The sequence below is a fragment of the Coregonus clupeaformis genome, unplaced genomic scaffold (genome assembly GCF_020615455.1).
Source record: "Coregonus clupeaformis isolate EN_2021a unplaced genomic scaffold, ASM2061545v1 scaf1123, whole genome shotgun sequence".
Lineage (NCBI taxonomy): Eukaryota > Metazoa > Chordata > Actinopteri > Salmoniformes > Salmonidae > Coregonus > Coregonus clupeaformis.
This window is the reverse complement of record NW_025534577.1, coordinates 100,592-120,703: the sequence shown is the minus strand read 5'-3', so window position 1 is coordinate 120,703 and position 20,112 is coordinate 100,592. Positions and strand designations below refer to the sequence as shown.

Sequence of the window (20,112 nt, the reverse complement as noted above, 5' to 3'; positions counted from 1 at the left end):
CCAGTCCGGGTGATCACAGGAATCTTGAAGCATAGATTCCGTTTGGTCAGACCAACGTTGAACAGTCCTCACTACGGGTGCTTCATGCTTAAGTTTCTGCCTATAGGTGGGAGGAGCAGAAAAGAGGTGTGATCTGATTTGCCGAAGGGAGGGGGGGGGGCCTTTGAGCCGCCCCGGAAGGGGAGAGTAGCAATGATCCAGAGTGTTCGAGCGCGAGTAGCACATGAGATGTGTTAATCGAATTTCGGTAGCATTTTCCTCCGATTTATTTTATGAAACTCCCCAGCTACAATATACAGTTTCCAGTTTGCAGAAAGTCCAGTGTAGCTCCTTGAGAGCCGTCGTGGTGTCGGCTTGAGGGGAAATATACACGGCAGTGACGATGACCGAATAAAATTATCTTGGGAGGTAATGCAGTTGGCATTTCATGGTGAGGTATTCTAGATCAGGAGAACAAAAGGACTTGAGTTCCTGTAAGTTACCACAATCACACCATGATTTGCAAATCATGAAACATACTCCTCCAACTTTATTTTTCCCGGAAAGTTATTTATTCCTGTCCGCGCGATGGACGGAGAACCCAACTGGCTGAATGGATGGGGAAAATATATCTGGAGAGAGCCATGATTCCGTAAAACAGAGTATGTTACAGTCCCTAGTGTCTCTCTGGAAGGAGATCCTCGCCCTGAGCTCATCTACTTTATTGTCCAGGGACTGAATGTTAGCGAATAGTATACTCGGAAGCGGTGGATGGTATGAACGCTTCCTGAGTCTGACTAGGACCCCACTTCTTCTTCCTCTTCTCTGGCGTCATTGTTTTGGTGCAGCTCCCGGGATGAATAGAGCTGCCTCAGGAAGTTCAAACAAAGTATCCAGTTCAGGGAAGTTACATTTCTGGTTGAAATACTGGTGAGTGACCGCTGATCTAATATCCAAAATATAGAGTTGAAATCGGAAGTTTACATACACTTAGGTTGGAGTCATTAAAACTTGTTTTTCAACCACTCCACAAATTTCTTGTTAACAAACTATAGTTTGGCAAGTCGGTTATGACATCTAGTTTGTGCATGACACAAGTCATTTTTCCAACAATTGTTTACAGACAGATTATTTCACTTATAATTTACTGTATCACAATTCCAGTGGGTCAGAAGTTTACATACACTAAGTTGACTGTGCCTTTAAACAGCTTGGAAAATTCCAGAAAATTATGTCATGGCTTTAGAAGCTTCTGATAGGCTAATTGACATAATTTGAGTCAATTGGAGGTGTACCTGTGGATGGCCTACCTTCAAACTCAGTGCCTCTTTGCTTGACATCATGGGAAAATCAAAAGAAATCATCCAAGACCTCAGAAAAAAATGGTAGACCTCCACAAGTCTGGTTCATCCCTGGGAGCAATTTCCAAACGCCTGAAGGTACCACGTTCATCGGTACGAACAATAGTATGCAAGTATAAACAACATGGGACCACGCAGCCGTCACACCGCTCAGGAAGGAGACCTGTTCTGTCTCCTAGAGATGAACGTACTTTGGTGCGAAAAGTGCAAATCAATCCCAGAACAACAGCAAAGGACCTTGTGAAGATGCTGGAGGAAACAGGTACAAAAGTATCTATATCCACAGTAAAACGAGTCCTATATCGACATAACCTGAAAGGCCACTCAGCAAGGAAGAAGCCACTGCTCGAAATCCAGCATATAAAAGCCAGACTACGGTTTGCAACTGCACATGGGGACAAAGGTCGTACTTTTTTGAGAAATGTCCTCTGGTCTGATGAAACAAAAATATAACTGTTTGGCCATAATGACCATCGTTATGTTTGGAGGAAAAAGGTGATGCTTGCAAGCCGAAGAACACCATCCCAACCGTGAGGCACGGGGTGGCAGCATCATGCTGTGGGGGTGCTTTGCTGCAGGAGGGACTGGTGTACTTCACAAAATAGATGGCATCATGAGAAAGGAAAATTATGTGGATATATTGAAGCAACATCTCAAGACATCAGTCAAGAAGTTAAAGCTTGGTCGCAAATGGGTCTTCCAAATGGACAATGACCCCAAGCATACTTCCAAAGTTGTGGCAAAATGGCTTAAGGACAACAAAGTCAAGGTATTGGAGTGGCCTTCACAAAGCCCTGACCTCAATCCTATAGAAAATCTGTGGGCAGAACTGAAAAAGCGTGCACGAGCAAGGAGGCCTACAAACCTGACTCAGTTACACCAGCTCTGTCAGGAGGAATGGGCCAAAACTCACCCAACTTAGTGTGGGAAGCTTGTGGAAGGCTACCCGAAACATTTGACCCAAGTTAAACTATTTAAAGGCAATGCTACCAAATACTAATTGAGTGTATGTAAACTTCTGACCCACTGGGAATGTGATGAAAGAAATAAAAGCTGAAATAAATCACTCTCTCTACTATTATTCTGACATTTCACATTCTTAAAATAAAGTGGTGATCCTAACTGACCTAAGACGGGACATTTTTACTAGGATTAAATGTCAGGAATTGTGAAAAACTGAGTTTAAATCTATTTGTCTAAGGTGCATGTAAACTTCCGACTTCAACTTTATTTTCAGCTGTAGGTAATAATACAAGAAACGTTCTGAGCAAATAATGTAAGAAATAACACACACAAAAAAAAATACTGCAAAGTTGGCCAGGAGCTAGAAACAGGTTGACCGTGTCTGCCGGTGCCATCTTGTATAGGTCTAAGTAATGCTCAGGCATATGTGAAACATTTTAGGACAACCTTAGCCTCATGCCTCATCCCTACTCAAGGAGGGGTGAGGCTGAGGGTGTCCTAAAATGTACGCCATATATGAAAACGTGAATGCAGGACCAAAGTTCCCCCTTGCACTCTGTTTCAGTGAGAGGTAAATAAGGTCCTGGCTCTTTGTAGGGATGGATATGTATTTATTATTTTTGCTCAGTGATAATGGCACTAATTGTATTCCTTAATTCACAGCACCATTAGGATAACCAATGTCTAGCTGCGTCTGAAATGGCACGCTAATCACTATAAACTCTATAATGCACTACTTTTGACCATAAAATACACATTTTAATTGCAAGTATAGACGTGTTAAATCTTGATCAGATAGTGATTGGATCATCTTGATGGGATAATGACGACCACATGTTAGCACCAGATATAAACGGGGCTAGAGATACACTTCTAGGGTCAATCCTTGGATTATATGTGATATGCACATGTCAATCTTCAAACACCATCTACTCTTGCCCATCAATGCATATTGTGGTTATGAAGATGATATGGGATCGCTCAAAATATGCTTTCTTGTTCTCCATCTTATTATGAAAGCTATTGTATCATTGAGAAGAACCCACCTGACCAAAAAGGTCCAATTGGAAGGTTTTAATTAATCAACTCAAAATCCACAAACATTGCATGTTTAATTGAAAAAATACATGAGAGAACATAACACATTTAAGACACTGTTTTGTACAGTAAACTATATTATCTGCAAATCCGATGTCCAGAAACAAACAACAGTCCTATTATAATCTTCACACAATGTCCTCACCTGTTACAGAGAATGCACTACATATGACTTTCACAAGAATGACTGTTGAAATGACAAATAAGCAACCTTAACTTCTCCTTCTACATCATAATCACAACATACTTTTTAGACATTTACAAAATCCATCAATACACAATACCATCCATTGATTCTCACAGATGCTGTGGAGAATCTTGTTTGAAATAGTTAAAAATACCAATTGCTCTTGCAGGATTGTGTTCTGTATATGTACATGATGTCCTTTTTATTGTTCATGGGCTGTGTGATTGTGTACACCACACATTCATATTTACACACAGGTAATGTGATAACCCCAAAAATAAATGCAGAAATAATGCTCAATTCATGTTTGCCACCTGTGACTCAAAACATGTGAAACGTTGAATTTCAAATTATACAGTAGCTTCAATATGAAACAGTATTCAATCTCTGAGAGTTAGCTGGATTACCTGCTCAGCATGTGGAGCCAAGCCAGCTCTGACCCAGCTGACTCTAAATCTGGAGAAGCGTTTGCAAGGCAAAGGACTGTCTGCTGCTTTCTCCACTTTTAGACTGATTCCACAGTGGTCCTGCTAGCTGTTCCTACAGTCTAATTTCTCCGACAGCTCAATCCATTCACAGTATTCTGTATTCTGGGAGGCCTATTTCACAGCCTGGTGCCTCCTCATACTTCCTCATCTCATCTTTCTCAGCCTCATACCTCCTCATCTCATCTTCCTCAGCCTCACACTTCCTCATCTCATCTCCCTCAGCCTCATACCTCCTCATCTCATCTCCCTCAGTCTCATATCTCCTCATCTCATCTTCCTCAGCCTCACACTTCCTCATCTCATCTCCCTCAGCCTCATACCTCCTCATCTCATCTTCCTCAGCCTCACACTTCCTCATCTCATCTTCCTCAGCCTCATGCGGTTCTCTTTATCTCTCTTCTTCAGCGCGTTGATGAATTGGTTGAAGAAGTGCTCTTGGTCTTTCTTCTTCAGCACTTGCTTGAAGCGCAGGTCGCGGCCGTAGTTATCAGAAAACTCTTTGAAAGTTGACCTGGCAATAGAGAAAATAATAGATCATCCTTGAGAAAGGTGTGGGAGGGAGGGTGGGATGTCTTCACAAGTCTAAATACAGTAAAAACTAGAGCTACTTGGTTCTTCAGTTTTTAGTCATGTTAGACAATCATGGCTTTGAAACACGCAAACATGCATAACTGTAGTATTTTTTTTTGAAAAGCTCAGTAATTTGTTGTGTTTTTTTAAATAAGCAGTTATTAGCAACAGTTATGAAAAAGAATAAGCAAGAGTAAAAAAAAGCCATAGAATACAGAGAACTATGTCCACACGGTTAGTCATTACCTAAAGAGAAAGATAGTCAGTTATAGAAGTATTGTAATCCAGAGAGAATTATTTTTGCTCATCACTGCGGTTGATTAAAGGGGAAAGCTAAATGGGAAGCCACAACATGCTGACAACAAGCAATCTTGTTTTTCTTTTATTAACAAATCCCCTGATCCAGCAGCTTATTTACATCTTAAATTATATAGTCTTGAGAAAACAATATTCATTTTCCTCTTCCCCAAAGTCGACAGTTAATAATTTACTTTTCTTAGAATAACATGATCAATATCGTGAATTTTGCGTTATTATTTGTTTTGTTCAGCTTGATTTAAAAAGCATTCTTAATGCATCGTGCATCTATACAGGCTTGATTTCACTAGTGTGCTTTGGGCTATGAAGTTATTACAAGCTAATATTGGATTATATACACTACTGTTCAAAAGTTTGGGGTAACTTAGAAATGTTCTTGTTTTCAATTTGAGAAACAGGCGCCTCACAGATCCTCAACTGGCAGCTTCATTAAATAGTACCCGCAAAACACCAGTGAAGAGGCGACTACGGGATGCTGACCGTCTAGGCAGAGTTGCAAAGAAAAAGGCATATGTCAGACTGGCCAATAAAAAGAAAAGATTAAGATGGGCAGTCTGAGATATGGCTTTTTCTTTGCAACTCTGCCTAGAAGGTCAGCATCCCGAAGTCGCCTCTTCACTGTTGACGTTGAGAGGTGTTTTGCGGGTACTATTTAATGAAGCTGCCAGTTGAGGACCTGTGAGGCGCCTGTTTTTCACATTAGACACTCTAATGTATTTGTCCTCTTGCTCAGTTGTGCACCGGGGCCTCCCACTCCTCTTTCTATTCTGGTTAGAGCCAGTTTGCGCTGTTCTGTGAAGGGAGTAGTACACAGTGTTGTACGAGATCTTCAGTTTCTTGGCAATTTCTCACATGGAATAGCCTTCATTTCTCAGAACAAGAATAGACTGACGAGTTTCAGAAGAAAGCTCCAGATACTCAACTATTCTCAAGAAGGCCAGTTATATTGCTTCTTTAATCAGCACAACAGTTTTCAGCTGTGCTAACATAATTGCAAAAGGGTTTTCTAATGATCAATTAGCCTTTTAAAATGACAAACTTGGATTAGCAAACAAAACGTGCCATTGGAACACAGGACTGATGGTTGCTGATAATGGGCCTCTGTGCGCCTATGTAGATATTCCATTAAAAATCAGCCGCTTCCAGCTACAATAGCCATTTACAACATTAACAATGTCTACACTATATTTCTGCTAAATCTGATGTTATTTTAATGGAGAAAAAAAATGCTTTTCTTTCGTAAACAAGGACATTTCTAAGTGACCATAAACTTTTGAACGGTGGTGTATATACAGTTTTCACCCGCCTTGGCATTTTTCCTATTTTTTTATCTTACAACCTGGAATTAAAATGGATTTTTGGGGGGTTTGTATCATTTGATTTACACAACATGCCTACCACTTTGAAGATGCAAAATATTTTTTATTGTGAAACAAACAAGAAATAAGACAAAAATCAGAAAACTTGAGCGTGCATAACTAATCACCACCCAAAGTCAATACTTTGTAGAGCCACCTTTTGCAGCAATTACAGCTGCAAGTCTCTTGGGGTATGTCTCTATAAGCTTGGCACATCTAGCCACTGGGATTTCTGCACAATCTTCAAGGCAAAACTGCTCCAGCTCCTTCAAGTTGGATGGGTTCTGCTGGTGTACAGCAATCTTTAAGTCAAACCACAGATTCTCAATTGGATTGAGGTCTGGGCTTTGACTAGGCCATTCCAAGACATTTAAATGTTTCCCCTTAAACCACACGAGTGTTACTGTAGCAGTATGCTTAGGGTCATTGTCCTGTTGGAAGGTGAACCTCCGTCCCACCCAGGGATGGAAGAAGGTAATCTGGAAGAAGGTAATCATATGGAAGAAGGTAATCTGCTCAGATGAGACTAAAATGAAGCTTTTTGGCCATCAAGGAAAACACTAAGTCCGGTGCAAACCCAACACCTCTCATCACCCCGAGAACACAAGTGTTTATTAACTGAGATCATGTGACAGATCATGTGACACGTAAATAAAAATATATTTTGATTTGTTTAACATGTTTTTGGTTACTACATGATTCCATATGTGTTATTTCATAGTTTTGATGTCTTCACTATTATTTTACAATATAGAAAATAGTAACAAATAAAGAAAAACCCTTGAATGAGTAGGTGTGTCCAAACTTTTGACTGGTAGTATATATACAGTGCCTTCGGAAAGTATTTAGACCCCTTGACTTTTTCCACATTTTGTTACGTTACAGCCTTATTCTAAAAATGATTAAATTGTTTTTTACACACCATACCCCATAATGACAAAGCAAAAACAGGTTTTTATAAATGTTTGCAAATCTATTTAAAATAAAAAATATTTTTAATACATAAGCATTCAGACCCATTACACAGCACTTTGTTGAAGCACCTTTGGCAGGAACTAGAGCCTCAAGTTTTCTTGGGTATGACGCTACAAGCTTTGCACACCTGTATTTGGGGAATTTTTCCCATTCTTCTCTGGAAATCCTCTCAACCTCTGTCAGGTTGTCATCAAGGACCTCTCTGTGCTTTGCTACATTCATCTTTCCCTCGATCCTAACTAGTCTCCCAGTCCCTGCCGCTGAAAAACATCCCCACAGCATGATGCTGCCACCACCATGCTTCACAGTAGGGATGGTCCCAGGTTTCCTCCAGACATGACGCTTGGCATTCAGTCCAAAGAGTTCAATCTTGGTTTCATCAGATCAGATCATCTTTTTTGTCATGGTCTGAGAGTCTTTTGGTGCCTTTTGCAAGCTCGATGCGGGCTGTCATGTGCCATTTACTGAGGAGTTGCTTCTCTGGCCACTCTACCGTAAAGGCCTGATTGGTGGAGAGCTGCAGATATAGTTGTCCATCTGGAAGGTTCTCCCATCTCCACAGAGGAACTCTGGAGCTCTGTCAGAGTGAGAATAGTGTTTTTGGCCACCTCCGTGACCAAAACCCTTCTTCCCCCGATTGTTCAGTTTGACTGGGCGGCCAGCTCTAGGAAGAGTCTTGGTGGTTCCAAACTTCTTCCATTTAAGAATGATGGAGGCCACTGTGTTCTTGGGGACCTTCAATCCTGCAGACATTTTTTGGTACCCTTCCCCAGATATGTGCCTCGACACAATCCTGTCTCGGAGCTCTACGGACAATTCCGTCGACCTTCTGGCTTGGTTTTGCTCTGACAAACAATGTCAACAGTGGGACCTTATATAGTCATGTGTGCCTTTCCAAATCATGTCCAATCAATTGAATTTACCACAGGTGGACTCCAATCAAGTTGTGGAAACATCTCAAGGAAGGGAATCAATGGGAGCAGGATGTACCTGAGCACAATTTCGAGTCTCATAATAAAGGGTCTGAATACTTTTTTAAATAAATTTGCTAAAATTTATAAAAATCTGTTTTCACATTGTCTTTATGGGGTATTGTTTGTAGATTAATGAGGAGAAAAATGTATTTAATCCATTTTAGAAAAAGGAGTAACATAACAAACTGTGGAAAAAGGGAAGAGGTCTGAATACTTTCTGAATGCACTGTATGTATTACATTATTAGTGGGGTGGTGTAGTTCTATATTACATTATTAGTGGGGTGGTGTAGTTCTATATTACATTATTAGTTGGGTGGTGTAGTTCTATATTACATTATTAGTGGGGTGGTGAAGTTCTATATTACATTATTAGTGGGGTGGTGTAGTTATATATTACATTATTAGTGGGGTGGTGTAGTTCTATATTACATTATTAGTGGGGTGGTGTAGTTCAATCTTACATTATTAGTGGGGTGGTGTAGTTCTATATTACATTATTAGTGGGGTGGTGTAGTTCTATATTATATTATTAGTGGGGTGGTGTAGTTCTATATTACATTATTAGTGGGGTGGTGTAGTTCTATATTACATTATTAGTGGGGTGGTGTAGTTCTATATTACATTATTAGTGGGGTGGTGTAGTTCTATATTACATTATTAGTGGGGTGGTGAAGTTCTATATTACATTATTAGTGGGGTGGTGTAGTTCTATATTACATTATTAGTGGGGTGGTGTAGTTCTATATTACATTATTAGTGGGGTGGTGTAGTTCTATATTACATTATTAGTGGGGTGGTGTAGTTCTATATTACATTATTAGTGAGGTGGTGTAGTTCAATCTTACATTATTAGTGGGGTGGTGTAGTTCTATATTACATTATTAGTGGGGTGGTGTAGTTCAATATTACATTATAAGTGGGGTGGTGTAGTTCTATATTACATTATTAGTGGGGTGGTGTGGTTCTATAATACATTATTAGTGGGGTGATGGAGTTCTATATTACATTATTAGTGGGGTGGTGTAGTTCTATATTACATTATTAGTGGGGTGGTGTAGTAATATATTACATTTTTAGTGGGGTGGTGTAGTTCTATATTACATTATTATTGGGGTGGTGTAGTTCTATATTACATTATTAGTGGGGTGGTGTAGTTCAATATTACATTATTAGTGGGGTGGTGTAGTTCAATATTACATTCTGACAGTGGGGTGGTGTAGTTCTATATTACATTATTAGTGGGGTGGTGTAGTTCTATATTACATTATTAGTGGGGTGGTGTAGTTCAATCTTACATTATTAGTGGGGTGGTGTAGTTCTATATTACATTATTAGTGGGGTGGTGTAGTTCAATATTACATTATTAGTGGGGTGGTGTAGTTCTATATTACATTATTAGTGGGGTGGTGTAGTTCTATATTACATTAATAGTGGGGTTGTGTAGTTCTATATTACATTATTAGTGGGGTGGTGTAGTTCAATCTTACATTATTAGTGGGGTGGTGTAGTTCTATATTACATTATTAGTGGGGTGGTGTAGTTCAATATTACATTATTAGTGGGGTGGTGTAGTTCTATATTACATTATTAGTGGGGTGGTGTAGTACTATATTACATTATTAGTGGGGTGGTGTAGTTCTATATTACATTATTAGTGGGGTGGTGTAGTTCAATCTTACATTATTAGTGGGGTGGTGTAGTTCTATATTACATTATTAGTGGGGTGGTGTAGTTCAATATTACATTATTAGTGGGGTGGTGTAGTTCTATATTACATTATTAGTGGGGTGGTGTAGTTCTATATTACATTAATAGTGGGGTGGTGTAGTTCTATATTACATTATAAGTTGGGTGGAGTAGTTCTATATTACATTATTAGTGGGGTGGTGTAGTTCTATATTACATTATTAGTGGGGTGGTGTAGTTCAATCTTACATTATTAGTGGGGTGGTGTAGTTCTATATTACATTATTAGTGGGGTGGTGTAGTTCAATATTACATTATTAGTGGGGTGGTGTAGTTCTATATTACATTATTAGTGGGGTGGTGTAGTACTATATTACATTATTAGTGGGGTGGTGTAGTTCTATATTACATTATTAGTGGGGTGGTGTAGTTCAATCTTACATTATTAGTGGGGTGGTGTAGTTCTATATTACATTATTAGTGGGGTGGTGTAGTTCAATATTACATTATTAGTGGGGTGGTGTAGTTCTATATTACATTATTAGTGGGGTGGTGTAGTTCTATATTACATTATTAGTGGGGTTGTGTAGTTCTATATTACATTATAAGTTGGGTGGTGTAGTTCTATATTACATTATTAGTGGGGTGGTGTAGTTCTATATTACATTATTAGTGGGGTGGTGTAGTTCTATAATACATTATTAGTGGGGTGGTGTAGTTCTATATTACATTATTAGTGGGGTGGTGTAGTTCTATATTACATTATTAGTGGGGTGGTGTAGTTCTATATTATATTATTAGTGGGGTGGTGTAGTTCAATATTACATTATTAGTGGGGTGGTGTAGTTCTATATTACATTATTAGTGGGGTGGTGTAGTTCTATATTACATTATTAGTGGGGTGGTGTAGTTCAATCTTACATTATTAGTGGGGTGGTGTAGTTCTATATTACATTATTAGTGGGGTGGTGTAGTTCAATATTACATTATTAGTGGGGTGGTGTAGTTCTATATTACATTATTAGTGGGGTGGTGTAGTTCTATATTACATTAATAGTGGGGTTGTGTAGTTCTATATTACATTATAAGTTGGGTGGTGTAGTTCTATATTACATTATTAGTGGGGTGGTGTAGTTCTATATTACATTATTAGTGGGGTGGTGTAGTTCAATCTTAAATTATTAGTGGGGTGGTGTAGTTCTATATTACATTATTAGTGGGGTGGTGTAGTTCAATATTACATTATTAGTGGGGTGGTGTAGTTCTATATTACATTATTAGTGGGGTGGTGTAGTACTATATTACATTATTAGTGGGGTGGTGTAGTTCTATATTACATTATTAGTGGGGTGGTGTAGTTCAATCTTACATTATTAGTGGGGTGGTGTAGTTCTATATTACATTATTAGTGGGGTGGTGTAGTTCAATATTACATTATTAGTGGGGTGGTGTAGTTCTATATTACATTATTAGTGGGGTGGTGTAGTTCTATATTACATTAATAGTGGGGTTGTGTAGTTCTATATTACATTATAAGTTGGGTGGAGTAGTTCTATATTACATTATTAGTGGGGTGGTGTAGTTCTATATTACATTATTAGTGGGGTGGTGTAGTTCAATCTTACATTATTAGTGGGGTGGTGTAGTTCTATATTACATTATTAGTGGGGTGGTGTAGTTCAATATTACATTATTAGTGGGGTGGTGTAGTTCTATATTACATTATTAGTGGGGTGGTGTAGTTCAATATTACATTATTAGTGGGGTGGTGTAGTTCTATATTACATTATTAGTGGGGTGGTGTAGTTCTATATTACATTAATAGTGGGGTTGTGTAGTTCTATATTACATTATAAGTTGGGTGGTGTAGTTCTATATTACATTATTAGTGGGGTGGTGTAGTACTATATTACATTATTAGTGGGGTGGTGTAGTTCTATATTACATTATTAGTGGGGTGGTGTAGTTCTATCTTACATTATTAGTGGGGTGGTGTAGTTCTATATTACATTATTAGTGGGGTGGTGTAGTTCTATATTACATTATTAGTGGGGTGGTGTAGTTCTATATTACATTATTAGTGGGGTGGTGTAGTTCTATATTACATTAATAGTGGGGTGGTGTAGTTCTATATTACATTATTAGTGGGGTGGTGTAGTTCTATATTACATTAATAGTGGGGTTGTGTAGTTCTATATTACATTATAAGTTGGGTGGAGTAGTTCTATATTACATTATTAGTGGGGTGGTGTAGTTCTATATTACATTATTAGTGGGGTGGTGTAGTTCAATCTTACATTATTAGTGGGGTGGTGTAGTTCTATATTACATTATTAGTGGGGTGGTGTAGTTCAATATTACATTATTAGTGGGGTGGTGTAGTTCTATATTACATTATTAGTGGGGTGGTGTAGTACTATATTACATTATTAGTGGGGTGGTGTAGTTCTATATTACATTATTAGTGGGGTGGTGTAGTTCAATCTTACATTATTAGTGGGGTGGTGTAGTTCTATATTACATTATTAGTGGGGTGGTGTAGTTCTATATTACATTCTGACAGTGGGGTGGTGGTGTTCTATATAACATTCTGACAGTGGGGTGGTGTAGTTCTATATTACATTATTAGTGGGGTGGTGTAGTTCTATATTACATTCTGACAGTGGGATGGTGGTGTTCTATATAACATTCTGGCAGTGGGGTGGTGTAGTTCTACCAGACATGCCTTTGCTCTCTGCCTGAGACAACATACAGGAAGGACGGCTGCCTGTTTAAACGCAGACAATGACACACAGATCCCACACATACCTAGACATATACATATTTAATTACTATTATGAAGTATAAAGCTATTTTGTATGAAGCTATTATGAAGCTTTGTTGAATAGCTGTTGTGAAGTATGAAGCTATTTTGTATGACGCTATTATGAAGCTTTGTTGAATAGTTAAAATCCCCTACTGTACCTGTAATTTATTATACAGTTAGCTGTAGATTTTACCTGGATGTGATTTTGGACTCCTCTAGCAGTTTTCTATACTGGTCTTTTGCTTGCAGCAGTTGGCTCTTTTTCTCCCTGTATTCGTCCTTCATCCTCACTTTGACAAACTGGTCAAACACCTGGAGGTAGGGACACAATCATGGTCGGCACAAGAAAATGACTTTGAAGGTCTTTACAAGGCAAATACGACGGCTGGATCCTAATACTCTTCACCGTCGACTTAACTCCTCTCACGTTGACTGACAGGATAAATCAAATCAAAACGTTATTGGTCACGTACACATATTTAGCAGATGTTATTGCTGGTGTAACGAAACGCTTGTGTTCCTAGCTCCAACAGTGCAGTAATATCTAACAATTCACAACAATATACACAAATCTAAAAGTAAAAGAATGGAATTAAGATATATGGACATATTATTATGAGCAACGTTGGAGTCCGGAGTATAAATATATATATATATATATATGTACCGTATATATGTGATAGGATGTACAGACATTATGGACAGTATGTGGATAGAATAAATAGTGTATAATAATAATAATAATAATATGCCATTTAGCAGACGCTTTTATCCAAAGCGACTTACAGTCATGCGTGCATACATTTTTACGTATGGGTGGTCCCGGGGATCGAACCCACTACCCTGAGCGTTACAAGCGCCGTGCTCTACCAGCTGAGCTACATACGATAGAATAGTATACGTACAGCATTATTTGAATAGGATGGACTTGACTAGAATACAGTATATACTGTACATATGAAGTGGGTAAAACATTATGTAAACATTATTAAAGTGACCAGTGTTCCATGTCTATGTACATAGGGCAATGCAACATGACAAAAACCTCAACAAGTCATCCCAAAGGTTTTTGCTGAGTTTTACCGACATAATGCTTTCTCCAAGGACACAAATGACAGTAATCATATATTGGGAGCATATCCATTAGGACAGCTTCCCTCCATCCAATCATAACAGCAGGATCAACGTACAGCCCGCCCTTCTCTTTACAGACAAGCAAACTAGCCAGTTGACTTATTTGGACCACTTAGCACCTTGCACTTGATTGAAAGATGCGCACTGCCACCCAATGTATTATTTTTTCCGATCACAGATAATTACAAAAAATACTCGGATCATAATCGTCTCAGGAAATATCCACTAGGATACTCGTTTTGTCTTAATTCTTGGCACACCCCCTAGTATCCATGCTGTCTCGGACTTTGAAGGGAAATTGGATTGGTCATTTTTTGAGTCAACCTCACTCACAATCTGTCAATCATGACCAATTAATCAAACAGGACCATTTAAGAGAGGACAACCAGCAGAGCTCACCTGTTTCCTCTCTTCTGCAGAGGTGAGCAGAAGATACCGCGGATCAAACACAATCTTGTGCAGTTCTTTCTCCCATGTAGAAAACGCTGAAACCTGAAAAGGAAGAGAAACCATATTCAAGAAGACATTCGGTACATCCTAACTGTAACATGATGTAAGTTTTCCATCATACATCCAATTTGTAACATAATCTAGGTCAGGGGTGTCAAACGTCCGGCCCGCGGGCCACATCAGGCCCGCAAACGGGTTTAATCCGGCCCGCGAGATGATAAAAAAAAAAAAAAAAACATTGTAAAGTATAAAAATGCGCTGCAATTTTTCAATAAACTGCTGTTCCAATTGCGTCCACTGGATGGCGCAATAGCAATTGTGTTAAGCAAGCAAACTGTTTATACCGGGGCAGAGCAAGTAGGTCAAGCACGTGCAGCCAATGAGCTACTTTGTTTTGCCCGCGATATTTATTACGGCTTCTACTTTTAACATTATGTGCTTTGGCACCCTCATTGCCCCAATATGTCTCTGTCAAAAAAGAGAAAAGTGGATGCAGAGTGCAGAGGGTTCCAAGAAAAATCGTCATCCTATTTATTCACGGAATTGAATGGGAAAGCTGTATGTTTGGTGTGTTCAGAGCATGTTGCAGTGCTGAAAGAATATAACCTTCGTCGCCCCTATGTGAGTCTTCATGCCGACAAATATGACAACTTTCAAGGACAGCGGAGATGAGAGAAGGTGAATGAACTGTTGGCGGGTCTGAAGAAACAGCAGTCTGTGTTTACTCACAGCCGAGACATCAGTGACGCTGCAGTGAAAGCTAGCTACCTCATTGCTAATGAAATCGCAGTGGCTTCAAAACCATTTAGTGAGGGTGAATTTGTAAAAACATGCATGATGAAGGCAGCGGAGATTGTGTGCCCTGAAAAGCGGCAGGCTTTTGCAAATATCAGCCTGACAAGAAACACAGTTGCAGACAGGATTTCCGATCTTTCAGTGGATTTGGACAGCCAGTTGAAGCAAAAAGTAAAGTCATTTATTGCGTTTTCGGTTGCAATTGATGAAAGCACGGACATTACAGATGTTGCACAACTGGCCATTTTCATTGGAGTTGATGACACATTGACCGTCACCGAGGAGTTCGTGGAGTTGGTGCCGATGACAGATACAACGACAGCAGCTGATATTTTTACCACACTCGTCGGCGTGCTGGACAGGGTTGGAGTGGACTGGTCCCGCGCTGTCAGCCTGTCTACAGATGGTGCGCCCTCAATGATCGGGAAAAAAGCAGGCGTTGTAACAAAGTTCAGAGAGAAAGTGCAATCTGCAAATGGAGGACGTGATTTTTTGACTTTTCACTGTATTTTGCACCAGGAGCCTTTGTGTTGCAAGTCATTAAAGATGGATAACGTCATGAAGGTGGTCATCCAAACTGTTAATTTCATCCGATCCAGAAGCCTGAATCACCATCAGTTTGACAGCCTTCTCAGAGAGAAAGACCACATCTATGGCCTGCCATACCACACTGAGGTAAGATGGTTAAGCCGAGGTGCTGTGCTGAGGCGTTTCTTTGATTTACGAGAAGAAATTGAACAGTTCATGGAAGAAAAGGGCAAACCAGTGTTAGAATTTCATTCCGCAGAATGGATGCAGGACCTTGCATTTATGGTGGATGTTGTTATGGGTGGAAGATGGCACATTGAAACAGATGTTACAGAGCACCCGAATAACTTGAACAAACAGCTGCAAGGGCGCAACAAAGTTGTCACGCAGTATTATGACAGCATACGTTCTTTCAAGTTGAAGCTGTCATTGTGGGAGACGCAACTTGCCGGTGGTGATGCAGCTCACTTCCCCTGTCTGAAAAATGTGTGCGCGACCCAACATGTGGCAGACATGAAGTGGTTCAAAGATAAAATAACGGGACTGTTACGGGAGTTTGAGCAACGCTTTTTATTTATGTTTATATGTTTTTATGTTGATGTGCTATTGTTTTTAATTGATTTTATTTTATTTATATATTAACCTATTCTTGACTCTGTGGTTCTTGCACTTGTTTGGGGAACAGGATTTCATTCTTTTAATCTACATTTCTGCCTGAGAAATGACACCCTGATATAGTTCTGTGATCTGTGAAACAGTTCTGTTAATCACTGAGGCATTGTGTGTTTGTGTGTTCTTTGTCCTCAGAACTTTCAAATAACTTGAGGTGTTTTATGATTAATAGTGATGTTGTGCTTTTGGACACTGTCCTCAGGCTCCAGCTTTATGTTTATATGTTTTTATGTTGATGTGCTATTGTTTTTAATTGTTTTTATTTTATTTGTATATTTAACCTATTATTGACTCTGTGGTTCTTGCACTTGTTTGGGGAACAGGATTTCATTATTTTTATCTACATTTCTGCCTGAGAAATGACACCCTGATATAGTTCTGTGATCTGTGAAACAGTTCTGTTAATCACTGAGGCATTGTGTGTTTGTGTGTTCTTTTTCTTTAGAATTTTCAAATAAACTTGACGTGTTTTATGATTAATAGTGATGTTGTGCTTGTACTATTTTGGACACACTGTCCTCAGGCTCCAGCTTTATGTTGTATGTTGATCGTATTTAAAAAAAGAAAACAATCTGAAGTTGTTGTTTTTAAGTTATATATACCATGATTTTTCCGGTCCGGCCCACTTGGGAATAGATTTTCCTCCATGTGGCCCCTGAGCTAAAATGAGTTTGACACCCCTGATCTAGGTCTTTCCATCATTCAGAGTTTTTGCTGCTTGTGCAGTTCCTGGTCCCTGTGTCCCTTGACGATTAGTTGCAATACAGGGATTTGAGTCCCCATATGGATTTAGTTCCTTTCTCAGGGAAAACCATTAGAATCTAGGTCCGTCTCTGTGGCTGCATTTATACAGGCAGCCCAAATCTGTCACGGTTTACTAAGCCAGAACCCAGAAGCAGACCAGGACAAGGTAAGTTGAAACAAAGGTGAGTGTTTATTTAATAGATCCACGAGTGAGGCTGAATAATCCAGGGAACAGAGCGGGTGGCGTGGATGGGTTGTTGAGGGTGCAGTTGTAGGTCCAGTAATGGCTCGGCAGCCGCCGACCATCAGGCAGAGGTTGGGTGAAGGTTCCGGGTGAGTGATGTTCATGGCTAACGATCCGGCAGGGAATGGATGTCAGGTCAGAGCTTATGAAGGTGATGATCAGGGCCAGGTGTGCAGATTACTGATGGAATGCAGGTGTGGAAATCAGGAGAGCTCCCGCCTAGCAACGTAGCCCGGCAACCAGGCAGGGAGCGTTCCAGAACCCTCGGGAAACTGGAGATCCCGAGCAGAAAAACTAATACACAGACAGGAACCGACTCAGACTGCCGGAATCGTTACAGTACCCCCCTCCGACCAGACGCCACCGGGCGGACTCCCCGGAGCGCCAGGATGGAGGCGGTAGAAGTCACGAATGAGGTCAGCATCTAGGATCTGTCGCCGCGGAATCCAACTCCTCTCTTCAGGACCATACCCCTCCCAGTCCACGAGATACTGGAAACCCCGGCCCCGCCGTCTGGAATCCATGATGCGTCGCACCGTGTAGGCAGGACCACCTCCGATCATCCGAGGAGGAGGAGGAGGAGGCGGAGGAGGCAACAGAGGACTGAGGAAAACAGGCTTGAGGCAGGAGACATGAAAGGTGGGATGGACTCTGAGCGTCCTCGGTAGTTTGAGTCGAACTGCCACCGGATTGATCACCTTCTCCACCACAAACGGACCAATGAACTTCGGTAACAACTTCCTAGACTCAGTCCGTAAAGGAAGATCCCGTGTGGCCAACCAGACCCTATCTCCGATGGTATAGGTGGGAGCGGGGATCCGGCGACGATTCGCCTGGAGCTGATACCGTCCGAAACTCTAAGGAGTGCCTTTCTGGCCCGATGCCAGGTCCGGTGGCAACGACGAATATGGGCCTGAACAGAGGGCACTGAGAGCTCCTTCTCCTGAGAAGGGAACAAGGGAGGTTGGTAGCCATACAGGCACTGGAAGGGAGACATCCCAGTGGCAGATGTAGGGAGAGTATTGTGGGCATACTCAACCCAAGGCAACTGAGAGACCCAGGAGGTGGGGTTGGAAGAGACCAGGCAGCGTAGCGTGGATTCCATCTTCTGGTTGGCTCTCTCCGCCTGACCATTAGATTGGGGGTGAAAACCAGATGTGAGACTGACTGTAGCTCCAATGGCCAAACAGAAGGACTTCCAGACAGCAGAGGTAAACTGAGGGCCACGGTCGGAAACGATATCACTGGGCAAACCGTGGACCCTGAAAACCTCCCTAACCAGGATCTCGGACGTCTCCGAGGCAGAGGGAAGCTTGGCAATTGGCACAAAGTGGGCGAACTTGCTGAATCTGTCCACGATAGTCAGAACGACCGTGTTCCCCTCAGAAGCGGGCAACCCAGTGACAAAGTCCAGGGCCAGATGCGACCATGGTCGCCGGGGAATAGGAAGGGGGTGAAGTAGTCCAGAGCTGGGCCGATTGGTACTCTTATTCTGCGCACACACTGGACAGGCAGCAACAAAACCCCGAGTATCCTCGGCCATGGCAGGCCACCAAAAACGTCTGCGAAGAAACGCCATCGTCCGAGCCACGCCAGGGTGACAAGCCATCTTGCTGGCGTGGGACCATTTGAGGACAGCAGGACGAACCGACTCAGGCACAAACAACCGACCGGGTGGACCGTTACCGGGACCGGGCTGCGTCCGAAGGGCCGCCATCACCTCCTCCTCAATCTTCCACATAACTGCTCCCACGACGCAGTTCCGGGGGAGAATTGTCTCGGTCTTGGACCCACTCTCTTCCGTCTTGGAGAACATCCGGGACAAGGCGTCCGCCTTGCCGTTCTTAGATCCAGGTCGGAACGTCAGGGAAAAAATTGAATCGTCCGAAAAACAACGCCCACCTGGCCTGACGGGAGTTGAGACGTCTAGCCGATTGCACGTAAGCAAGATTCTTGTGGTCAGTCCAGACAATAAACGGTTGCTCCGCCCCCTCCAACCAGTGGCGCCACTCCTCCAAGGCAAGTTTCACCGCGAGAAGCTCCCGGTTACCCACATCGTAGTTCCTCTCCGCAGGCGAAAGGCGACGAGAGTAGTAGGCGCAGGGATGGAGTTTACTGTCCGTGGAGCATCGCTGCGACAGGATGGCGCCAACTCCCACATCAGACGCGTCCACTTCAACGACGAACTGACGTGCCGTGTCCGGTTGAGAGAGAATCGGTGCGTTGGTGAATCGCCTCTTCAAATCCAGAAACGCTCGATCCGCCTCCGGATTCCACTTGAAGGTCCTGATACTGGAAGTCAAGGCAGTTAACGGAGCGGCCACACGGCTGTAATCCCGGATGAATCTGCGGTAGAAATTCGCAAACCCCAAAAAATCTCTGGAGCTGCAATCTCGTACCGGGCTGGGCCCATTCCAGAACCGCTCTAACCTTCTCCTGGTCCATCCTAATCTCTCCCCTGGAGATGATGTACCCGAGAAAGGATGTCGTGTGGGCGTGAAACTCGCACTTCTCGGCCTTCACGAACAGGCGATTCTCCAACAATCGCTGCAGAACCTGCCGGACATGCTGGACGTGGTCGGAAGGTTCCTTCGAGAAGATCAGAATGTCATCCAGGTAAACAAACACAAAGAGACCGATCATATCTCTCAGGACGTCGTTCACCATACTCTGGAATACCGCTGGAGCATTGGTCAGTCCAAACGGCATCACCTGATACTCGAAGTGACCCATCGGTGTATTGAAACCCGTCAACCACTCGTCCCCCTCTCTGATCCGGA

The 20,112-nt window shown here is 41.6% G+C and overlaps 1 protein-coding gene across 1 annotated transcript in view; it reads right to left on the bottom strand.

Annotated features, from left to right (window-relative positions):
• Nucleotides 1-4,403: 4,403 nt before the first annotated feature.
• The window catches only part of LOC121573119 (transcription elongation regulator 1-like protein), a 47,806-nt gene continuing 32,097 nt past the window's right edge, over nucleotides 4,404-20,112 (bottom strand). Inside the window, exons 8-10 of the mRNA XM_045217566.1 lie at nucleotides 14,299-14,391; nucleotides 12,959-13,077; nucleotides 4,404-4,587 (exon numbers count right to left, since the gene is read on the bottom strand). Of these exons, the coding sequence (XP_045073501.1) occupies nucleotides 4,431-4,587; nucleotides 12,959-13,077; nucleotides 14,299-14,391 (369 nt within the window). The 3' untranslated portion in view covers nucleotides 4,404-4,430. The remainder of the gene's footprint in view (nucleotides 4,588-12,958; nucleotides 13,078-14,298; nucleotides 14,392-20,112) is intronic.